Source organism: Setaria viridis, chromosome 1, assembly GCF_005286985.2.
Source record: "Setaria viridis chromosome 1, Setaria_viridis_v4.0, whole genome shotgun sequence".
In the NCBI taxonomy this organism is placed as follows: Eukaryota; Viridiplantae; Streptophyta; class Magnoliopsida; order Poales; family Poaceae; genus Setaria; species Setaria viridis.
In genome coordinates, this window is record NC_048263.2 from 24,209,556 (window position 1) to 24,228,384 (window position 18,829).

At 47.9% G+C, this 18,829-nt stretch overlaps 3 protein-coding genes and 1 pseudogene across 3 annotated transcripts; 1 reads left to right on the top strand and 3 right to left on the bottom strand.

Moving 5' to 3' along the window:
- Positions 1 to 314: 314 nt before the first annotated feature.
- Positions 315 to 1,201, bottom strand: LOC117855070 (uncharacterized; annotated as a pseudogene).
- A 246-nt stretch (positions 1,202 to 1,447) lies between these two features.
- LOC140221414 (protein ALP1-like) lies at positions 1,448 to 2,839 on the bottom strand. The gene is made up of 3 exons (XM_072291006.1): positions 2,330 to 2,839; positions 2,017 to 2,242; positions 1,448 to 1,935 (listed from the first exon to the last, which is right to left on the bottom strand). Exons 1-3 carry the CDS (start codon positions 2,837 to 2,839, stop codon positions 1,490 to 1,492), a joined length of 1,182 nt encoding a protein of 393 aa, XP_072147107.1. The 3' UTR covers positions 1,448 to 1,489.
- Positions 2,840 to 5,977: 3,138 nt separating this feature from the next.
- LOC117855079 (putative cyclin-dependent kinase F-2) lies at positions 5,978 to 6,808 on the top strand. The gene has a single exon (XM_034737355.1). The coding sequence runs from the start codon at positions 5,978 to 5,980 to the stop codon at positions 6,806 to 6,808; it is 831 nt and encodes a 276-aa protein (XP_034593246.1).
- A 9,434-nt stretch (positions 6,809 to 16,242) lies between these two features.
- Positions 16,243 to 17,434, bottom strand: LOC117844903 (auxin-responsive protein SAUR76). Its single transcript, XM_034725748.2, has one exon. The coding sequence runs from the start codon at positions 17,003 to 17,005 to the stop codon at positions 16,535 to 16,537; it is 471 nt and encodes a 156-aa protein (XP_034581639.1). The 5' UTR covers positions 17,006 to 17,434; the 3' UTR covers positions 16,243 to 16,534.
- Between the last annotated feature and the right edge of the window lie 1,395 nt (positions 17,435 to 18,829).

The following is an 18,829-nucleotide window of genomic DNA, read 5'->3' on the forward strand; positions in this document are numbered from 1 at the left end:
TTCTTAACAGGATTTGATGCTCATTTGCTTTCTGGTTATAAACACATAGGATATAAATCATCTGAAAAGAAGAAAGATATTCCAAATGATGGATGAAAATAACAACATATACCAAGTTCAAGCCTTACATACATACACCAAGTTCATCAATCTTGAGCAACGTTAATGGCCAGTTCAAGCCTTACATATACCAAGTTCAAGGCAATACAATATCAGCCATCAAGTTGAAGCTTACATAATATAAATTCAGAGCTTAGACACTAATTCAGGATCAAGTTCTAACAAAAGAAACATCCTACTCATTGAAATCACTCTTACATTCCAGGGAACTTCTCAGCGATGAACATTGTGACCCAATTTAACTTGTGCTCGAATGACAAGTTATAGAAAGCTTTGCCAATGTGAGGATTGCTCACCAAATGAGCATAGTAGAAAGATATGTGTGCTGAATTAAAACCAGGAAGTTGGTTCAAGACATCAAATAGGTCAGGTGGTAGCTCATTATCAGGTTTAGCTACCATTTTTATGGCAGCGGCAAGGTTCTCACCTACACTTTTGAAGGCGGCAACCAGCCCATCCTCCTCCATTTCAGCTATCTTGGACTTCTTACTAGGTCTACTAGCAGAAGACGTTGCCCCTTGAGTGGTATGCCCCTCACTAGTAACCTCATCCCCCTCTTCTTGGCTTTCACCCTCATCATCCTCTCTACCTAGAGGTGCACTTGAGTCTTTTGCAAAATTTCCAGTAGCCATTGTATTGCCAAATATTGCCGTCATCTCTCTATAGTGCAAGAGGGGCTTGTTCAAGTACTCAGCATCAGACTTGTGATCCTAGACATGATGGAAAAATATGTTAATATAATCTAACACTGGTGAATGAATCAAGAACTAAGCAAACGACAGTAAGGTTACATGGACATGGCCGTTGTAGTGCTCCTCATCTATTGTAATCATGCAGTTTTCTTCATCAAAGAGGGCACCACTCAACTTCTTCAATCTATTTATCTTTGCATACCTTTTCTGCCATGTTTTCATTGATAACCCTAGCACAACCATTAAAAAGGTGTTTCTTAAATCCCTTTGATGTCTTCAAACCAGCAGCCACCAAATCATTTAGGTGAGAGAGCATTAAAGCAGACATTGCTGATGTCCACGTAGCATGCCCACTAGTCCCACCACACCCTTCAGCTACTTCCTCCATTGTTCTGCCACACAAAAACACAATCAGCACGAAAATGTAGTCAAAATCAGCACCAAGATATAACCACAATGTATATTATCACCAGTTCAAAATCAGCACCAACATGTAGCCACAATGTACATTATGACCAATACAAAATCAGCACCAACATGTAGCCAAAATACACATTATCATCACAAATTACATAAAATTCAGCAAGCAACATGTTCATAAAAATATTATTCAACATCAGCAAAGAAAGGTTTAAATATGTTATACAACCGAAAGAAATTCAAGTTTGATACAAATATTAGTTAACATTGTTGTTTTGACGGTCTGCCCACATCTGATCTGCTATCTGCTGCCTGAAATTAACCATAGCAGCATGCTCATTTGCTTGGCCAATGCGTGTGGAAGCATGGTTGTAGCTTTCCCAATTAGTATCCTCTGTGAAGAACTCATCACGCCCATCTTGTATGACCCAATTGTGAATAATGCAACAAGCACAAACAATATCTACTTGTGTTGGAAAAGGAAAGAATGGTGTAGCATCATCAAGAATTTTGAATCTCCTCTTTAGTGCCCCAAATGCTCTCTCTACTGTGACACGTAGTGATGAGTGCCTAAGGTTGAACAATTCCTTCTCATTTTGCACTGGATTACTTCCCCATTCGTTTAAGTGGTACCGAACTCCATGAAAGGGGGGCAAAAATCCTGGTTTGGCTCCATATCCAGCATCAACTAGGTAGAATTTTCCTATCATTTGATATACAGTTTGGTCATAATACTATAGACTGAAATGTGTATATAAAAGTTGAGAGTTTACTACTCTATTACCTTGTGGGACACGAAGGCCATTCTCACGTTCTAAAGCATCACGTAAAACTAGAGCATCATGTGCAGCCCCTTCCCAACCAGCCAACACATAGGTGAACTGTAGATCAAAATCTACAGCTGCCATTACATTTTGTGTGAAAAAGGATTTCCTACCGCGAAAGGCATGCTCAATATTCTTAGGAACAGATGCTCTTACATGAGTACCATCAATAGCTCCAATACAGTCCTAATTTTTTCAAAAAGGTAAAAATTAGGGACCATATGATGTTAGATTAATAGAAAAGTCAAAACAAAACAGGGATAAGCCTCACACCTTAAAGTAAGGATCCCATCTGTTGTCCCCTGCAATTTTGCTTGGAGTGTCCAAAGACGGGGGCCTAATTAGTTCCCCTCGCAGCTCTCCAATAGCACGGAGTACTTTGTTGAAATAGCGGCTAACTGTTTCCCCCGATCTATCAAAATTAGTTCCAACTAACCTATTCCTAAGGTTATGTCCCACTGTATTTAGAAACATACCCACCTGCTGCTCAACACACAAGTGACATGTATCTTGAAGCAAACCACGTTCTCTAAAAAGATTGCAAAATCGAAAAAACTTGCCTCTATTCAGTCTTAACATGTTCAAGCAAGTTGTGTTATCCTTCCAAATTTTGTTATTTAGATAATCTACTCTCATCCTATCCCTTGCCTCCATAGGCCCATAGGTAATACCAACCCTTCTGGCACATCGTTTACGTTTTCTAGATTGAATAATCACCGCCATCATTGACAACAACATGTATGCAGCAGTAGCACAAGTTACAATCTTGGTCCTCTTATCCATCTACAATACAACAATAAAAGAAACACTTGTTCTTAGAGCCAATTGAACCAGGATGTCATGCTACTGGACTATTTATTCAATTCAATCCATAATACTATCAACCAGTACCATTCAAGTCAATTCAATAAATATGAACCAACATAAACATGGTGGTGTACGGTTTCAACCTTTGAGAGAAGGAGACGCGGCGCCGGCGGATGGTACGGGCGGCGGCGCTTGGCAGGTTCGGCGCTTGGCAGGGGTGGTGAAGCTTGACAGGGGCGGCAGCAAGACAGGGGCGCGGCGGCGTCGGTCAGGGGTGGCGTTGGTCAGGGGTCGTCGCCCGCCACGGAGGTCAGGGGAGCGGCGCCTGTCAGTGGCCGCCGCCCGCCACGGAGGCCAGGGGACGGCGCCGGTCAGGGGCCGCCACCCAACACGGAGGCCAGGGGACGGTGTCGGTCACGGGTCGCCGCCCGCCACGGACGCCAGGGGACGGCGCCGGTCAGGGGCCGCCGCCCGCCACGGAGGCCAGGGGACCGGCGCCGGTCACGGGCCGCCGCCCGCCACGGACGCCAGGGGAGCGGCGCCGGTCAGGGACGGAGCCGCATCGGAGGGGCGGCGGAGGATGGGCGCTCCGGACCTGGCTTGGGGCGGCGGCGGAAGGGGTCGGGGGCGCGGCGGCGGAAGGGGTCGGGGGCGCGGCGGCAGTCAGAGGCGGGGGCGGATCTGAGGGGCGGCGGAGCGGATCAGGCTGCGGCAGCGGATCTCAGGGACGGCGGCGGCGGAGGACGTCAGGGCGCGGCGGCGGACGTCACGGCCGGGGGCGGATCTGAAGGGCGGCGAAGGTCAGGGGCGGCGGAGGGCAGGCCATCCTCGATTTTCAGGGGCGGCGACGACGAGATCCATTGGGAGAAGGTGCAGGGAAGAAGGGCGGTGGTTGGGGGCTGGCGCGGCAGATGCTAGGGGCGGCGGTGATGGTAGGTGAGGCGGCGGATGGGGGCGCCGGCGGAGGAGGTCAGGGGCGGCGGGGTTGGAGCCGGGCGGTGCTCTGGCGTTGGGGTCGGGGGTGAGAGGAGGTGCGGTGAGAGGAGACGCGTGAGAATAACTGGGTCGAAACGATCCGTTCGTTTTGGAGGAATCGCTTGGACCCGGATCTAATGGGAATATTCCCATGTGGGTTCGACCCAACCCAGTTCTCTTTTGAACCAAACGTGGGACGAAGGGGGTCCGACCCGTTCCGTCCCGTTCCGACCCAGTATCCAAACACACGGTTAGAGGGTATTTGGCTTGGAGCTACTGTTCAAGGGTTCAAAAATCTTTCAACCCATGAGTTACAACGTGTCAGCAGGCCGTGGGTACACGCAGTGACCCTATCCCCTCAACCTCGCGAGGACCTCTTACTTTCTCGCGTAGCCCTAGTTAATGGTTATTGGGTTGGGTTTATTGGTTCTAATAGGTAGGTATCTATTTTGGACTCATTTTAGTTGGTTTTTAATAGACCGGCATATTAGCTGGTTTGGTTTAATTTGGGTTAGATGGTCTGGTTAAATTTGGGTTACGAACAAACGATTCGGAGGGTATTTGGAGTGTTTGGTACTGTTTTGGGGTCCAAAAGCCTTTCAACCCATGGGTTACAAGCTGTTAGCAGGCCGCAGGTATACACAGTGACCCTATTTGTCTCGCAGATAGCCCTAGTTATTGGGCTGAGTTTATTAATTGTAATGGGTAAGTTTTCATTTTGAACTCCTTTAGTTGGTTTTTAATAGATTGATCCATTAGATGATCTGGTTCGATTTTGTTTTTTCGAGCAAGTGGTTTGGAAGGTATTTGAAATGTGCGGTGTTGTTTTGAGGTCCAAAAGACTTTCAGCTTATAGGTTACAATCTGCTACTCCGTCCGTCCCAAATTACTATTCGTTTTATTTTTTTCTAGATGCATAACTTTTGCTACGTATCTGGATAATATATATCTAGGTGCACAACAAAAACTATATACCTAGAAAAAGCAAAACGAATAGTAATTTGGGATGGATTGAGTAGTAGGCTGCGACCTGCGGGTACACGCAGTGACCCTATTGCTGTCAAAAAGCCCATGCGTTACAACCCGTTATCCTCACAGTTCTACGAGAGGAGTTGTCGTCGGCTCGATCTGTTTCTACATAAATTAAAGCCAATCCGATGAAGGAAGCTCGGAAGGAGAAACTACCGCTTTGAGATCGAGGCGACGGCGTTGGTGGCAACCGAATTCAAGTCCGATCCGCGCGCGTAAGGGAATGTTCAACTATCTGCAAGTACTTTGATTATCGTATATAGACAATAAAATAGACAACTCGTACAACATCTCATCTATTGACTGTCTATATACTATTTAATTTATACATGTGCATATAAATTAGAGTGATCAAGTGTAATTTTTTATCTTTGTAAATTATATTGTTGCTTGTCTAAGAGGCTCCATGTTATAGTATATTTTATTATTGTTTGCCTCGTAAAGCAAGAATTCTAAAAAGTAGAGGAAAAATGGGAAATACATGAAAAAGACTAAATGCCCCTCAAACTTCATCTCTTTCCCTCGGTTATTGTCGTCGTCTTCCTGGTCTCTTTCCTGTCTCTCCCGTTTCTCCTCTCGATCTGCAAGCTGAAGCGTCCGGCGAGGCGCAGCGCGCGTCCGGCGAGGCTGAAGCGGCGCAACACAGGCGCGGACCGAGAGTGCGGTGCAGCAGGCGCGGCCGAGCGTGGCGGAAGCGGGACGCATTTTCGCAATCGATCCGAGGGCGCGCCGATCCATCTTACAACAGGGAGCTGAAGCCGTCGCCCAGCATGGGAGCACGAGCCGCGGTCGTCCTCTCGGGAGACGACGGCTCCGTTCTCTCTCTTCTTTCTCTCTGATCCAACTTCTTTCTCTCTCTTCTTTCGCAAAATTGGATTTACGTGGCATTATACAGACAGCTCATTAATTTCTGTTGTACATGTCCTAAGGCACGACGCCTCGACTTCTCGACTCTCTCTCTCTCTACGTATCCGGTTCGAAGACATCGTCTCATCGAGATCGACGAGACCTATAAGTCTTGAAGGCACGCGCACGGCCACCCATCATCAAGCCGCGCGCGTTCTCCATTGTCTCGGCGCGCCAATAGGGCTTGATCCGGCTCGGCTTTCCATGGCGGCGGCGGCGCTCCCAGCAGCACGCAAGCGTCCGGCGCTGGATGAAGCCTGCCCCACGGAGGCCGGCAAGAAACGGCCGCGCTACCAGCTCGCTGACACCGGCGACGATAACGCGATGCCCGAGAAGATCGGTAAGGGCACTTCCATCGCCATGGAGCTCACCGGCCCCAGCCTCCGGACCCGGCTCACGCGGCCCTTCTCCGAGTCCGAGGCGCGCGACTGCATGAGGCAGCTGCTGCGGGCGGCGGGGGAGCTGCACGCCACGGCCACGATCCACCGCGACATAAGCCCCGACAACATCCTCGTCGGCCCCGACGACGGCGGCGGCGCGCTAAAGATCAGTGGCTTCGGACCCGCGGCGCCGGCGCCGGCAACGATGCTCCTCGGGAAGACCTACCTGCTGGAGGAGCCGCCCACGGGCTCGCTGCTGTACTGCGCGCCGGAGCGGCTGTTCGGGCTCCGGCGCCACGGGCCAGAGGTGGACGTCTGGGCGCTGGGGTGCGTGATGGCCGAGCTCCTCGCCGGCGCGCCACTGTTCACGGAGGCCACGGAGGATGAGATGATCACGCAGGGGCTGGACCTGCACGACGAGATCCTCACGATGGGAGTGGGGGCATTCGACGGGATGGGGATGCTCGATCGTCTGTCGCCGCCCGGGCGTGAGGTGCTTGCCGGCCTGCTGAGCTTCTACTCCGACGAGAGGCTCACCGCGGCGGACGCGCTCAAGCACCCGTGGTTCGCGGAGGAGGATGTGGAGGCGGAGCCCCCTGCTGCTGCCGTGGAAGCGGAGATCCTTGGCTCTGTGCCCTTGATCTCACAAGCATAGTCCCGTAGCTGTGGTTGTCTGGGACTCTGGGTTGCAATATTCTTGGTTGCTCTGCAATCTCATCTGCTTATATAAAAAAATTTAATACTCCCCATTATTCAAATAGAAAATGATGGATGCTGCTAATGTTGTGCATCACTGTACTATATCGGTGTTTTCTTACTTCTTTAGTTCTTTTGGGTGTTGCAAACTTGCAATGTGTGCAATAAAACTTGTAGACGAGTCACTGTTAGTCATTATTCTCGCAATTCTTTTTGTGCATCCATGGCTGGTTTTCAATTCACAACTTCAGGGATGGCTGGCAAGCAGCGGGCCTCGTCAGCTGTAGACAAATTTTTTGAATTGGATCATCGAAAACAGATAGTTGTATGTTTCCTGCTTCCACTTACTAACAGTAGAGACACTACGGGAAACATTAAAGTCGCCGAGTGTAATTTTTTCGCCGAGTGTATTATTGCGGGCACTCGGTGAAGGACCCGTTTGCCGAGTGCATTCCTAGTAACACTCGGCAAAAATAATACACTCGGCGAAAACATTGTTTGCCGAAAATACTCGGCAAACTCCAACGGGGCACTCAGCAAACAAAATCCACTCGGCAAATACTTGAGCACGTGACTTCCACGTGCCGCGGCGGGCGAAGGCCGTGACGGACGTTACTGTTTGCCGAGTGTCGACAGGGGGCACTCGGCAAACTCCATGTTTGCCGAGTGTCTCGATGGGGCACTCGGCAAACCTGAGAGTTTGCCGAGGTTTGCCGAGTGTTTTTTGACACACTCGGCAAAACAAAAAAAAATTCCCTCCTCCCCCCTCCAAACTTTTTATACTTCACATGTATGACATTTGGCACTGCAGGGTACAAGGTGGACTATTTATTGACCTGTTTGCTATATTTAATCCATTAATTTCATTTAGAGTAATTTGTTGATTTAAGTAAAATTTTAACTGCAGGTGATTGGAATAATGGAATAATATGAGTGGCAAAATAATATTCATGTTAGCGAGTCCAAATTGAGGTCTTACCCGGAAAATGAAAAGAAATTTCGAATATTTTGTTAAGGAAACACGACTACGAACATGTGGCCAAATGATTTAATAATTCTCAAAAATACAAACGAAGTTTGAAAATCATGAGATTTTGCAAGATGCTATGATTTCATATGCAGAGGCTGTGGTAAAAAATTGACAAGGTTTCGCACAAGTTTTGACATATGATGCTTAGAATTCGAAGCATCTCCGGAGAGGATTCGTAGAAGTTGAAAGGATCCGGTAAGATTTTGAGTCGAATCGATACTTGAATTTGTCATTGAGTTCCAATTTATTTTTATAGGCCATAGAGAACATAGATTGGTTCATGTCAAATTTTGGGGATTTTTCGGATCCGTTTGATAATTTTTATTTATTAATTGCAAGTATATGAATTTAATAGATATAAATTCAATATGAGCTATAAATCCATGAAATAATGGAACAATATTACTTAAAAAATGAAATACGCAATGTTTAGTGAATTTGACTAGGTTTACACAAAGTTTACATACTTTTAATTAGTAAAAGTGTTTGCACATGCAATATGGGTACCTTTTTGCCGAGTATCGCAGTAGGGCACTCGGCAAATACATTGTTTGCCGAGTGTCACGCCGGGGCACTCGGCAAAGCCCGCCAAGGGTCCACGTGCCAGTGTGAGTCAGAAATTCACGGGGGAAATACCATTTGCCGAGTGCCCCTGATCTAGCACTCGGCAAAGGCTAAAACCCTAAATGCCTTTGCCGAGTGCTAGATCAGGGGCACTCGGCAAAGGATTGGAACTTAATCGTCCAAGTCCCAGGCGCACAGGCACAATCACACGCACAGGCACATGCACACGCACCGCCCCCGGCCCCGCTCGCCGCCCGCGCCGCCCGCCCCGCGCCGCCCCGCCCCGCTCGCCGCCCGCGCTGCCCGACGCCGTCCCCGGCCCGCGCCACGCCGGCCCCGGGCGCCCCGCCGCCGGCCCACCCCGCGCCGGCCCCCGGCCGCCCGACGCCGCCCCCGGCCCTCCCCGCGCCGGCCCCGGGCGTCCCGCCGCCGGCCCGCCCCGCGCCGCCCCCGGCCGCCCCGCGCTGGCCCGCCCCAGCCGCCCGGCGCCGCCCCCGGCCACGACCCCCGGCCGCCCACGGTCGGCCCCCGACCCCCGACCGGCCCCCGGCTAGCCCCCGGCCGTCCCGGATCGATCCTGACCCCCGGCCCCGACACGCCGCCCCCGGTCCCAGCACTAGGTGAGTTGATGCAATATTATCATGCTTGAAATATTGTCATGCATTATGTATCAGTGCTTGTTGTGGAGTCGGCCATCGTGCCGTTGTGATGTTGTAGATGTGATTGTCGGCCATTGAGCCATTTTATTTGATGCAGGTGTAGGAAACCTCCCCGTGCAGGGGAGGTGCTGTCGAAATTTTAAGTTGACAGGAGTATTTTTTTTTCAGGAGAGCGTACGTTACCGTCCTCCAGTCGTCACTTTGCAGGATAGCAAGGTGAGGCATCCTACACCTTTCTTTCCGTATAATGTTCGTATATCACGTAACCTAGTTAGGCGTCTCCCGTTCGAAATAGATACGGTTGGAAATATGCAGATTTTTGCATTTCTATAACCGTATTTGTTTCGAATTGTCCACATTTTTTGGACAGCCCGAGGATGTGTAGGTGGGTTTAGTATCTATGATCTATTTCGGTCCGAGATAGAGTTTCGGTAGCACCTCCCTGTTGTTCTCCAGATACACAATCTCCTATCAAGGACGTGTATTTGGAGAACAGCGGGGAGGTGCTGCTGAAATTTTATCTCGGGTCGGAGTAGACCATGGATACTAAACCCACCTACACATCCTCGGGTGGGATTAGGACCTATCTTTACCTAATAGACAATATAGGAACGTGTATATGCAATGTGAATTTTGTATTACTCGCTTATATGCTAGAGGATGGAGGATCGTCAGTGGATGTACACGGGTCGAACTAGTCAGAATACGTTGACCAATGAATGGATTGACAAGACAGATGCTTTCTTGGAACGGGCGTTTGCAAGTGTCAAAGGAGCTCGATTGACTTGGTGTCCGTGTAGCAAATGTGGAAACATGCGTCGGCAAACCAAGCTAGACATGGGCAAACATCTGGTGAAGAACGAATTTACGTCAGACTACACCAGGTGGATCTACCATGGTGAATCTGACCGTGGGAGAGAGGAGGTCTTGAGACAACGCATCGAGGAATTTGATGATGATGCCAGGGTGGAAGACATGTTAAATGACTATCATGAAGCACACTTCGAAGAAGCACGTAGGGAGGAGGAGCCAGAGGCTACCGCTAAGGCTTATTACGAAATATTGTCTGCGGCACAGCAACCCCTTCACGGCCATACCAAGGTTTCTCAACTAGATGCCATTGCACGCCTAATGGCTGTGAAGTCTCAGTTTAGTTTGAGTCGAGACGCGTTTGATATTATGTTGACATTTTTTGGAAGCCTGCTCCCGGTTGGTCACATCTTGCCAAAGAGCATGTATGAGGCACAGAAACTCCTTCGTGCACATAAGATGCCATACGAGCATATACATGCTTGCCCGAAGGGATGCATCTTATTTAGGAAAGAGTATGCGGAAGCAAAATACTGTGTGAAGTGCGAATCGTCTAGGTTTCTGGAGGTAGACTGTGGTGACGGTCAGAAAAAGCAGCTCGCAATTCCTGTGAAGGTTCTACGGTATCTTCCTTTTATATCGAGGATCCAACGACTTTTTCATGACTAAAGAATCCGCGAAACAGATGACATGGCACAAAAACGGCCGTCGCTATAATCCTGAGAAGCTGGTACACCCATCCGATGCTGAAGCCTGGAAAAGCTTTGATGCGATTTATCCTGCAAGAGCTCTAGAGGCCCGTAACGTACGCGTTGCGTTGGCAACTGATGGGTTCAATCCTTATGGAATGGCGGCCGCCCCGTACACCTGTTGGCCCATTTTCGTTATCCCCCTGAATCCCCCCCTGGCGTCCTCTTTCAACGACATAATATATTCTTGTCGTTGATAATTCCAGAGCATCCGGGGAATAATATGAGTGTGTACATGGAGCCTCTGATTGATGATTTGCTCCGTGCTTGGGAGGAAGGGGTATGAACATATGATCGATCCACAAAGACAAACTTCAAGATGCATGTTTGGTACCAGTACTCACTGCATGACTTGCCGGCATATGGGATTTTCTGCGGATGGTGTGTTCACGGGAAGTTTCCATGCCCAGTATGTAAAGCATCTTTGAAGTTCATTTGGTTGTCGAAAGGTGGCAAATATTCTTCGTTCGACAAACATCGACAATTCCTCCCTCCTGACCATCCATTCAGACGAGACATCAAGAACTTTACCAAAGATGTCGTAGTTACAGACCCCGCACCGCCGATGATGACAGGGGCCGCAGCTCGTGCTCAGTTAGACGCTCTCGAGGTCAATAATGAAGAAGGTGGTTTTTTGGGATATGGCGAGCAACATGCTTGGACGCAGAAGTCGTGCTTGTGGAAGCTTCCCTATTTTGATGACCTTCTTGTTCCACATAACATTGATGTAATACACACGGAAAAAAATATCGTCGAGGCAATTTTTGGTACAATAATGGACATTCCTGACAAGACAAAGGATAACTGTATACGTGTCTATATGCAGGATTTCTATAGATGCCAGGAGGGATTTGAGGCCAAGGCGAAGGCCGTCTGTGATGTAGCCGCCAAGAAGCTCGTGAAGGACATGCATTACGAGGCGCGCATCCAGGCCATCATCGAATTCCACGCTCAATACAGACAGATGAAGGTTAGAAAAGAGGAGGCAAGAACAATGAACCTGACTAAGGACCAATTCATAAGGGTAAGTAAAGAACGTTGATACTTACTATTTAAGATTAATTAGACTCATTTTCTTTTTCGTATGTCACACGCTTGATGATGTAGGTGCCTCCGTGGTGGTGTCGTGCGCATATGCCGTGCTGGGAGAGGATGGTTGACGTGCAGTTGGAGCCCGGGTGGTTGGAGAACCACCTTGCTTGCCGGTAGCGGCGTTTGCAGATGCCGACTGCACCACACCATCAAGGCAGCCTAAGCCTTGATGAATATAGAGAAAAATGGGTACGCAACTTCAATTCTTTATTGTAACGTTCAGTTCTACATAATTCCTAATCATTTTGTATTTTTTGCCGCAGTCGGCGTCACATGATGGCCGACCTTGCTCCCAGCTCAAGGCATGGGTCCTCTCCAAAAAGGGCAAGGCGACGGCCGATATCGATTTCAACCCAGACGACCCGTCCGAGGCGTACAACCATTCTAGCATACACAGCCGCGTCAGCGAGTATACAAAGATGGCTAGGGAGGTTCACGGGCCAGACTTCGATCCGAGCTCCGAGGACATTGATGGAGAAATTGTGATGAGGGTGGGAGGAGGCAAGAAGCATGGCCGATATTGGATTGGCGACAGCGTAATCGACATGACCTCTACTCCCACTCTCTCCTAGATCCGAGCTAGGAGCACGGACTCGAGCCCGGCGATACGGCCACGACCCACCACTGCACAGTTCCAGATGGAGGCTCTCCAGGTTCTTTCTCTTCCATTCATCGTTCGTTTGTTGTTATACTTTAGCTTTGCATTATAACATTGCAATGAATCATTGTAGGCCCAGGTGGAAGAAGCAAGGAAGAAACAAGAGGAGATGGCGGCGCAGATGGAGGACATGCGGCGGAGGATGGAGGAAGAAAATCGGATAAGGATGGAGCAGATGTTCCAGTACATGCAGAATTTTGCTTCGAGCATGGGTCAGTCTTTGCCTCCGCCACCGCCGATGATGTTCCCTCCGCCTCAGCCACCCACGACTACTCCTGTGAGTCACTTGACATATTGTGCTTTAGATTCAATACTTTAATTTTGACAACTTTAGATGTTAGCTCAGAATGTCCTATCCTATGTGCAGAATCAATCGGCGGCTTCGAATAATGAAGATCAAGATTTGTCGCAGTGGTCTCCTTGGCCTCCACGGAACTAGACTTGGTTGTGAACTTGGTTGAAACTAAATTGTGACTTGAACTTGGATTTATGGATTGTTTCGTGCTTATGTTGAATTATGCCTGTGGTGTTTATAAATAATGTTTCTAATGGTGGTCGTGAATTATGCATGTGATTGTTTATTACAAATGCCTGTGATGATGTGTATTGTGAATTGAGAGGGGTCCGTTATACGTGACAAAACGAGAAAAAAGGGGGGTTCTGGGCACTTTGCCGAGTGTTACACTCGGCAAAGAGGGGCCTTTGCCGAGTGTTTTGGCTTTAACACTCGGCAAAGGTGCATTTCCCAGGTCGGGCGCAGGTTGTTTGCCGAGTGCCACGGACAAGGCACTCGGCAAACACCCACTGTTTGCCGAGTGTCAGGGACAAAGGCACTCGGCAAACACGCCGGCTTTGCCGAGTGTCCTCTCCCTGACACTCGGCAAACAGTGGGTGTTTGCCGAGTGTTGACACTCGGCAAAGACCCGGTGTTTGCCGAGTGCCTCCCATCTGGCACTCGGCAAACCCGCCGTTACCCCCGACGCCGTCAGCACGTATTTCGCCGAGTACATCTTTTCGCCGAGTGTTTTTGACCGTCGGCAAAATGTTTGCCGAGTGTTACACTCGGCAAAGCCTTTGCCGAGTGTTTTCGTGTCTTCGCCGAGTGCCTATGGCACTCGGCAAATTGTCTGGTTCCCGTAGTGAGAGAGTATTCGAATCGGATACGTAGAGAGAGTCCAAAAAGTTACTGAACTTCTCAAACGTAATATTTATATAAAGTCACTGAACTTCTCAAACATAATATTTATGTAAATGGAGGGAGTAATACTTGATTATGCAGATTAGCACTTACTTTCCAGATAAATTTTTAGAGCAGTAAGTGATATACTTCACCAGTTCAAGGGGAAAAGCAAGCCTGAATCAGGTGAACCTGCAAAGTAGAGAATCTGATCCTCACACACATAAAGGTGATGCTGCATAGCAGCATAAGCATATTTGTGCTGTTCTTGATCAAAATGTTCAGCATGGTATTCTGGTAAATCTTCTATTTGAACCACTAAAAACTGATACTTGCCGTTTTTCCCTTGAGGAAACCTAAAGCAAAAGATTGTTTGTTAATTGTTACTGCTTCACCAACACTAGTGATTGAACATTAGAGATCCTCCCTGTTCTATTGCTATATCTCTACCAGATGAAATTGCAGACTAATAATGTGTCTGTCTTCTCGGTTCTACATGCATGCTAACTACTTCGGTCAAAATCTTTGGAGTCATGTTCTTGTTCTGTCTTTGATTGAATGTACATCTTCGTCGCATTCTGACATGAAAATCAACTCCTTTTTATTCAAATGTTGTAGCAGAACAACCTTCCTTTATCTCCTGGTTAGATTGTTACACTTATATATACTCCCTCCATTTATTTTTATAAGAAGTGATATAACTTGACACGGTCTCCTAAATTACACTTTGACCGTTCATTTATTTTACATTATATTGCTTATAGTTATAAACTTATAATCATTGGAGAGTACATTTGATTACGAGATTACGAAACTAACCGTATCAAGTTTATATTATAAAAATAAAAAATATTAGCTAAATTATTAGTAAAAAATTGTAAAGTTTGAATCTTAATATGTGTGTGCGTCTTATAAAGATAAACGGAGGGAGTACCATACATGAAAAGCTCAGGTAACACATAGCGTAGCTGATCACTTACCTGTAGGCTGTAGCACCAACTTACTTTGGCTAGATCTCCGGAGAGTGTACATTAATTAAACGGGTGTATAGTAGTATCACGTTTCAGTTGGATTTTCCGTGTAGTAGAATGGTTCAAATACTACCGGCTCATATGTTTCATATTTGTATCAGTAGCAAAGGTCAAATATGTGCGTAGTACTGCGCAGTAGTGCATGCCGTGCTGTGATTCATAATACGTTGCAGATTTGCAAATTAAATATAGATGACGATAAATGCTTGTAACATTTTATTTTTATTTTGCCTAATATCTGGCTAAACAATACCAAACAACGGCTGGGATCGGACGCACCTCTTGCTCCGAGGGCTGGATTTCTCTTCAAAGAAGGGTGTTCCAGAAATGTTATCTAGTGGAGAGGGAAAGTAATAAGGATTGACATTTTGTTGACATCAAATAATAATTATTATATATGTATATATATATATATTCGGATCTTATTATGATGTGATCGATAATACGTTGTAGATTTGCAAATTAATGTAGATACGGTAAATGCTTATAGCATTAATTTTTGGCCGAAAATCTCGCTAAACAATACGAAACAACGCCTGCTCCAAGGGCCGGATTTTATTTTACAACAATATTTTAAAGAAGGGCGGTGCTCCAGAAATGTTATCTAGTGGAGAGGAGAAGTAAGGATTGAGATTGTTGACATTAAGTACTATTCGGATCTTATTGTACTTTCTATATCAAAATATATGCTAATCTGAATTACAAATTGTGTTTGTAATATTGGAGGACGTACATGACAATAAATATAAACAAAGTTGCATTTCAAATCTAGCTGCCAGAAACGCGATACACGCGTCAGGCGCTGCCGTTCGGACGTCAGGGTTGTTTGGTTTTGCAAAGCAAGCGGCAGGTTGTGAGGCCCTGGGTTTGTTCGAGTCGGCGTGCCATCTGACCTCAGCGATGCATTATTGCGCCGTTGTATAAACTTTGTCAAGCTTGTCCTTGGTTCGCGAGAGATGATATCATATTCGCTGACATTTTTGAAAACGGCAGAGAACGAACGCTCATGTCACGCTGTTTAGTAGTATTTGTATTGTCGCCCTGACAATGATTTGTGTGTTTGGTGTTTCGGCTGGCTGGTGATTGCAGATTCAGAGCATCTGCAGGCGTCCTTGCAAGTTGCTGGTAAGAAAATCTGAGCCTGCCGTTCTCAACCGCTATGGGGTGTGCTTGCATAGATCAAGTTGCTTTTAGAGTAGACTTCGTGGGTCATTGTCATTGACTTGGCTTATGAATGTTGTTGCTTGTGGAGGCAAAGGAGCGAAATTGGTAGGAAATCACATGACAAAAAATGAACCACAGTAAATCCACCTAACATGTAGTTAGCGGAATTCAAATTAACCAAGTTCCCGTCCAATGAATAGTTGATTGGACGAAAATAAAATAGAAATAATATAACTAGAGCACAATTCATTCTTGGTTTAGCAATTAGCATGCATGTGAATGAAATACGAAGGGTGAATTTACAGAGCACACTTGGACCTACAAGATCATATTCGTACTCGACAGTAAACATGGTATACATCTCGATACAAAGAACATCGTTATTCGTACACTTAACAGTAAACACGGCATACATCGTTAATCGACGTGGAGAGAACAAGGATTACGACTTACGAGGCATAGACCAACTATTAACTATATATTGATTACACACAGCGAAAAAGAGAGTAAAAACTGAAAACAAACATCAACACCTTAGCAACAAAGCAAGCAAGCAAGCAACAAGCAGGTGAACAAACTTCTGCTGTTCTGCATGCACCCGGCCGGATCGAGTCTACGCGTAGTACAAATCTGAAAGAAAAGATGCTTCAACGACAAGTTGACAGTGAACGGCGACGATCAGACTTAGACCGTCGCCCGGCCGCCATGACTGGTGCCGGCAAGATCTCAGCATGTATGCAACAAGATCATGTCACGATCGGCCTGCGACGAGGAACCTGGCGGGGCTCACCATCTGGTACCCGGTGACCTGGTGCAGGTGGTGCCCTCTGCTGCTTCCGGCGGCGAAGCGCCCGCATCCCGGCGACGCGGTGGGGTCTCCCTGCTCCATCTCCCACATGACCTGCATGAAGTCGTCGACGGCGCATGGCAGCTCGAGGGGCCCGTCGCAGCCGGCGAAGCCGTACTCGGTCTCGGCCTCGTCCAGCAGCGCCCGGAACAGCGGGTGGTTGGCGCAGCGGGCGCGCACCCCGAACCGCTCCTTCTCCGGGCCCACCAGCACCGTGAAGTAGCCGGCCGCGGGGACGGCGGCGCCGCCCCACGACGCGGACCTGTCGGGCGCCTGCGCCGGCGGCGGGCGCCTACGGTGGGCCGCCGCCAGCGAGGTCCGGCACCGCTGCAACGTCTTGGCCAGGATGTTCTTCTTCTCGCCGCCTTCCTTCATTGTTGCTAGCTAGCAACTACGAGCACAAAATACAAACTACGTACGAAAGGCACTAGGCTAACGATCGAGACGAGCTGGTTTATTATGTTCAACAGGAAGAAAGAGCCACAAGCAGCGACCTAGAGATGCAGATGAAACTAGCCGCGGTCGTAGGCCTGGTGCAGGCGAGACATGTCCATGGTGGCCTTTGGCGCGAGGAGGCTGTGCTTCTTGCTGTTGCTAGCGTTGCTCATGGCTCTTGGAGAACGGCCGGAGGCATCGGCGGTCCGGGAGGACGAAGCTAACAAGGACACGAAAAAGATCAAAGTAGGCAAGTGGTTGCAGGAGGAACCGATCGAGGATGAGGAAGGATTCAACTAGAGGTTAGGTGATGCCGTGATGGAAGTGCCGGAGAGAGAGCTCGGGAAGCCCTTTGAGGCGTGGTGAGGCCGGGCACGCTAGATATATACGCGGAGAAGGCCGGAGGGGCAAGTGGCGGCGTGGGCGGCGGCGACACGTACGGGGCCGGGCCGCTCGCGCTAGAATTTTCCCAAGCGCGACATGCCACTGTAGCGCGCGCCGGGGACGGATCGGAGGCTCGGAGCGATGGGCACGCAACAACAACCAGACGTCCGCGCGGGCGGGTAGATGTAGATTAGCATATCGGGGAGTGCGGATGCGCGCGTCAAGGGGCAGTCGGCTTCCGGAGAGGTTTATGCGGCCGAGGCCGTGCTGGGGTCGGCTCGTCGTCGGCTACATACCTCTCGCCCCGCCGAGACGATGTATGTGTGTTGTGCATGATGTGGCGCGCGACGGCGACTTGCTGCCATCCCCCAACCGGCCCGGTCTAGCTGATGATCCATCGGTTCTGACTTCGATCTGATGACCTTGGAGTTGGGGAGGTTTTGAAATTGAACTCGAGCGATGATGCAGGTGGATGTATGCGTGGCGCGCTTGGTTTCTACTCATGTACGCGCGCGCGTCTTTATCCACGAAATCTAGTGGGTTGCTGCTGTGACCTGTGAGCAGTTACTATATAGTTGCATGTAAGCGCGCGCACGGGATTCAAACGATCGTGACATGGTTGATTAATGATTACACTGGCTAGTATCTAGTCAACAGTTTGCGTTCTACTGTATTCTTCCACTCCAATTTGAAGATTGGATATAGTTTAAAAAATTGAGGGAGATGTAGTAGTTTGTATGTACATCGCTGCACGCTGCTGATATGTATTTGACGGATGAGCTGCCCTAGACTAACATGGCCGAGTATGCGTATATAGTTCATACGACAATGAGTAGTGATGTATGCGTGTGCACCTCTTCCCCGGAATTAAGAAAATAAAGTTAGGCTTCAATGTATTTGCGTTCTATACATACCTTAACATAATGTGGAATTGAAGCAAGCAAAGTATCTAGTTTTGCATATTTTAAAAAAAAGTATCTGGTTTGCTACCATTAACTTTCACACTTACAAATTGGCCCATGAGTCATTTCTTAATGGATTTCACATTTAAAAAACAAATGGCTTCTCAATAAATGAAATTTTAAATTTCTTAATGAAGAAGGTACCTGGCAGATCATACTCTAAGTGCAAAATGTTTTACTCAGACTCAGTTATACATGGTCATTCACATTTTTGGAAAGGTCAGACAGGAAGACTTTCTAGGGTGCGGGTCATTTAAGATAAAAGATAGTTCACTAACCGAATTTTGGATGACACTTGGGTGAGCTCTAAATCTCTTAGAGAGCGGTTTCCTAACCTATTTAATATAATTAATTATCCTAATGATACAGGTTATTAACCAAACACCACTAAATATTTCTTTTCGAAGAGTTCTAACAG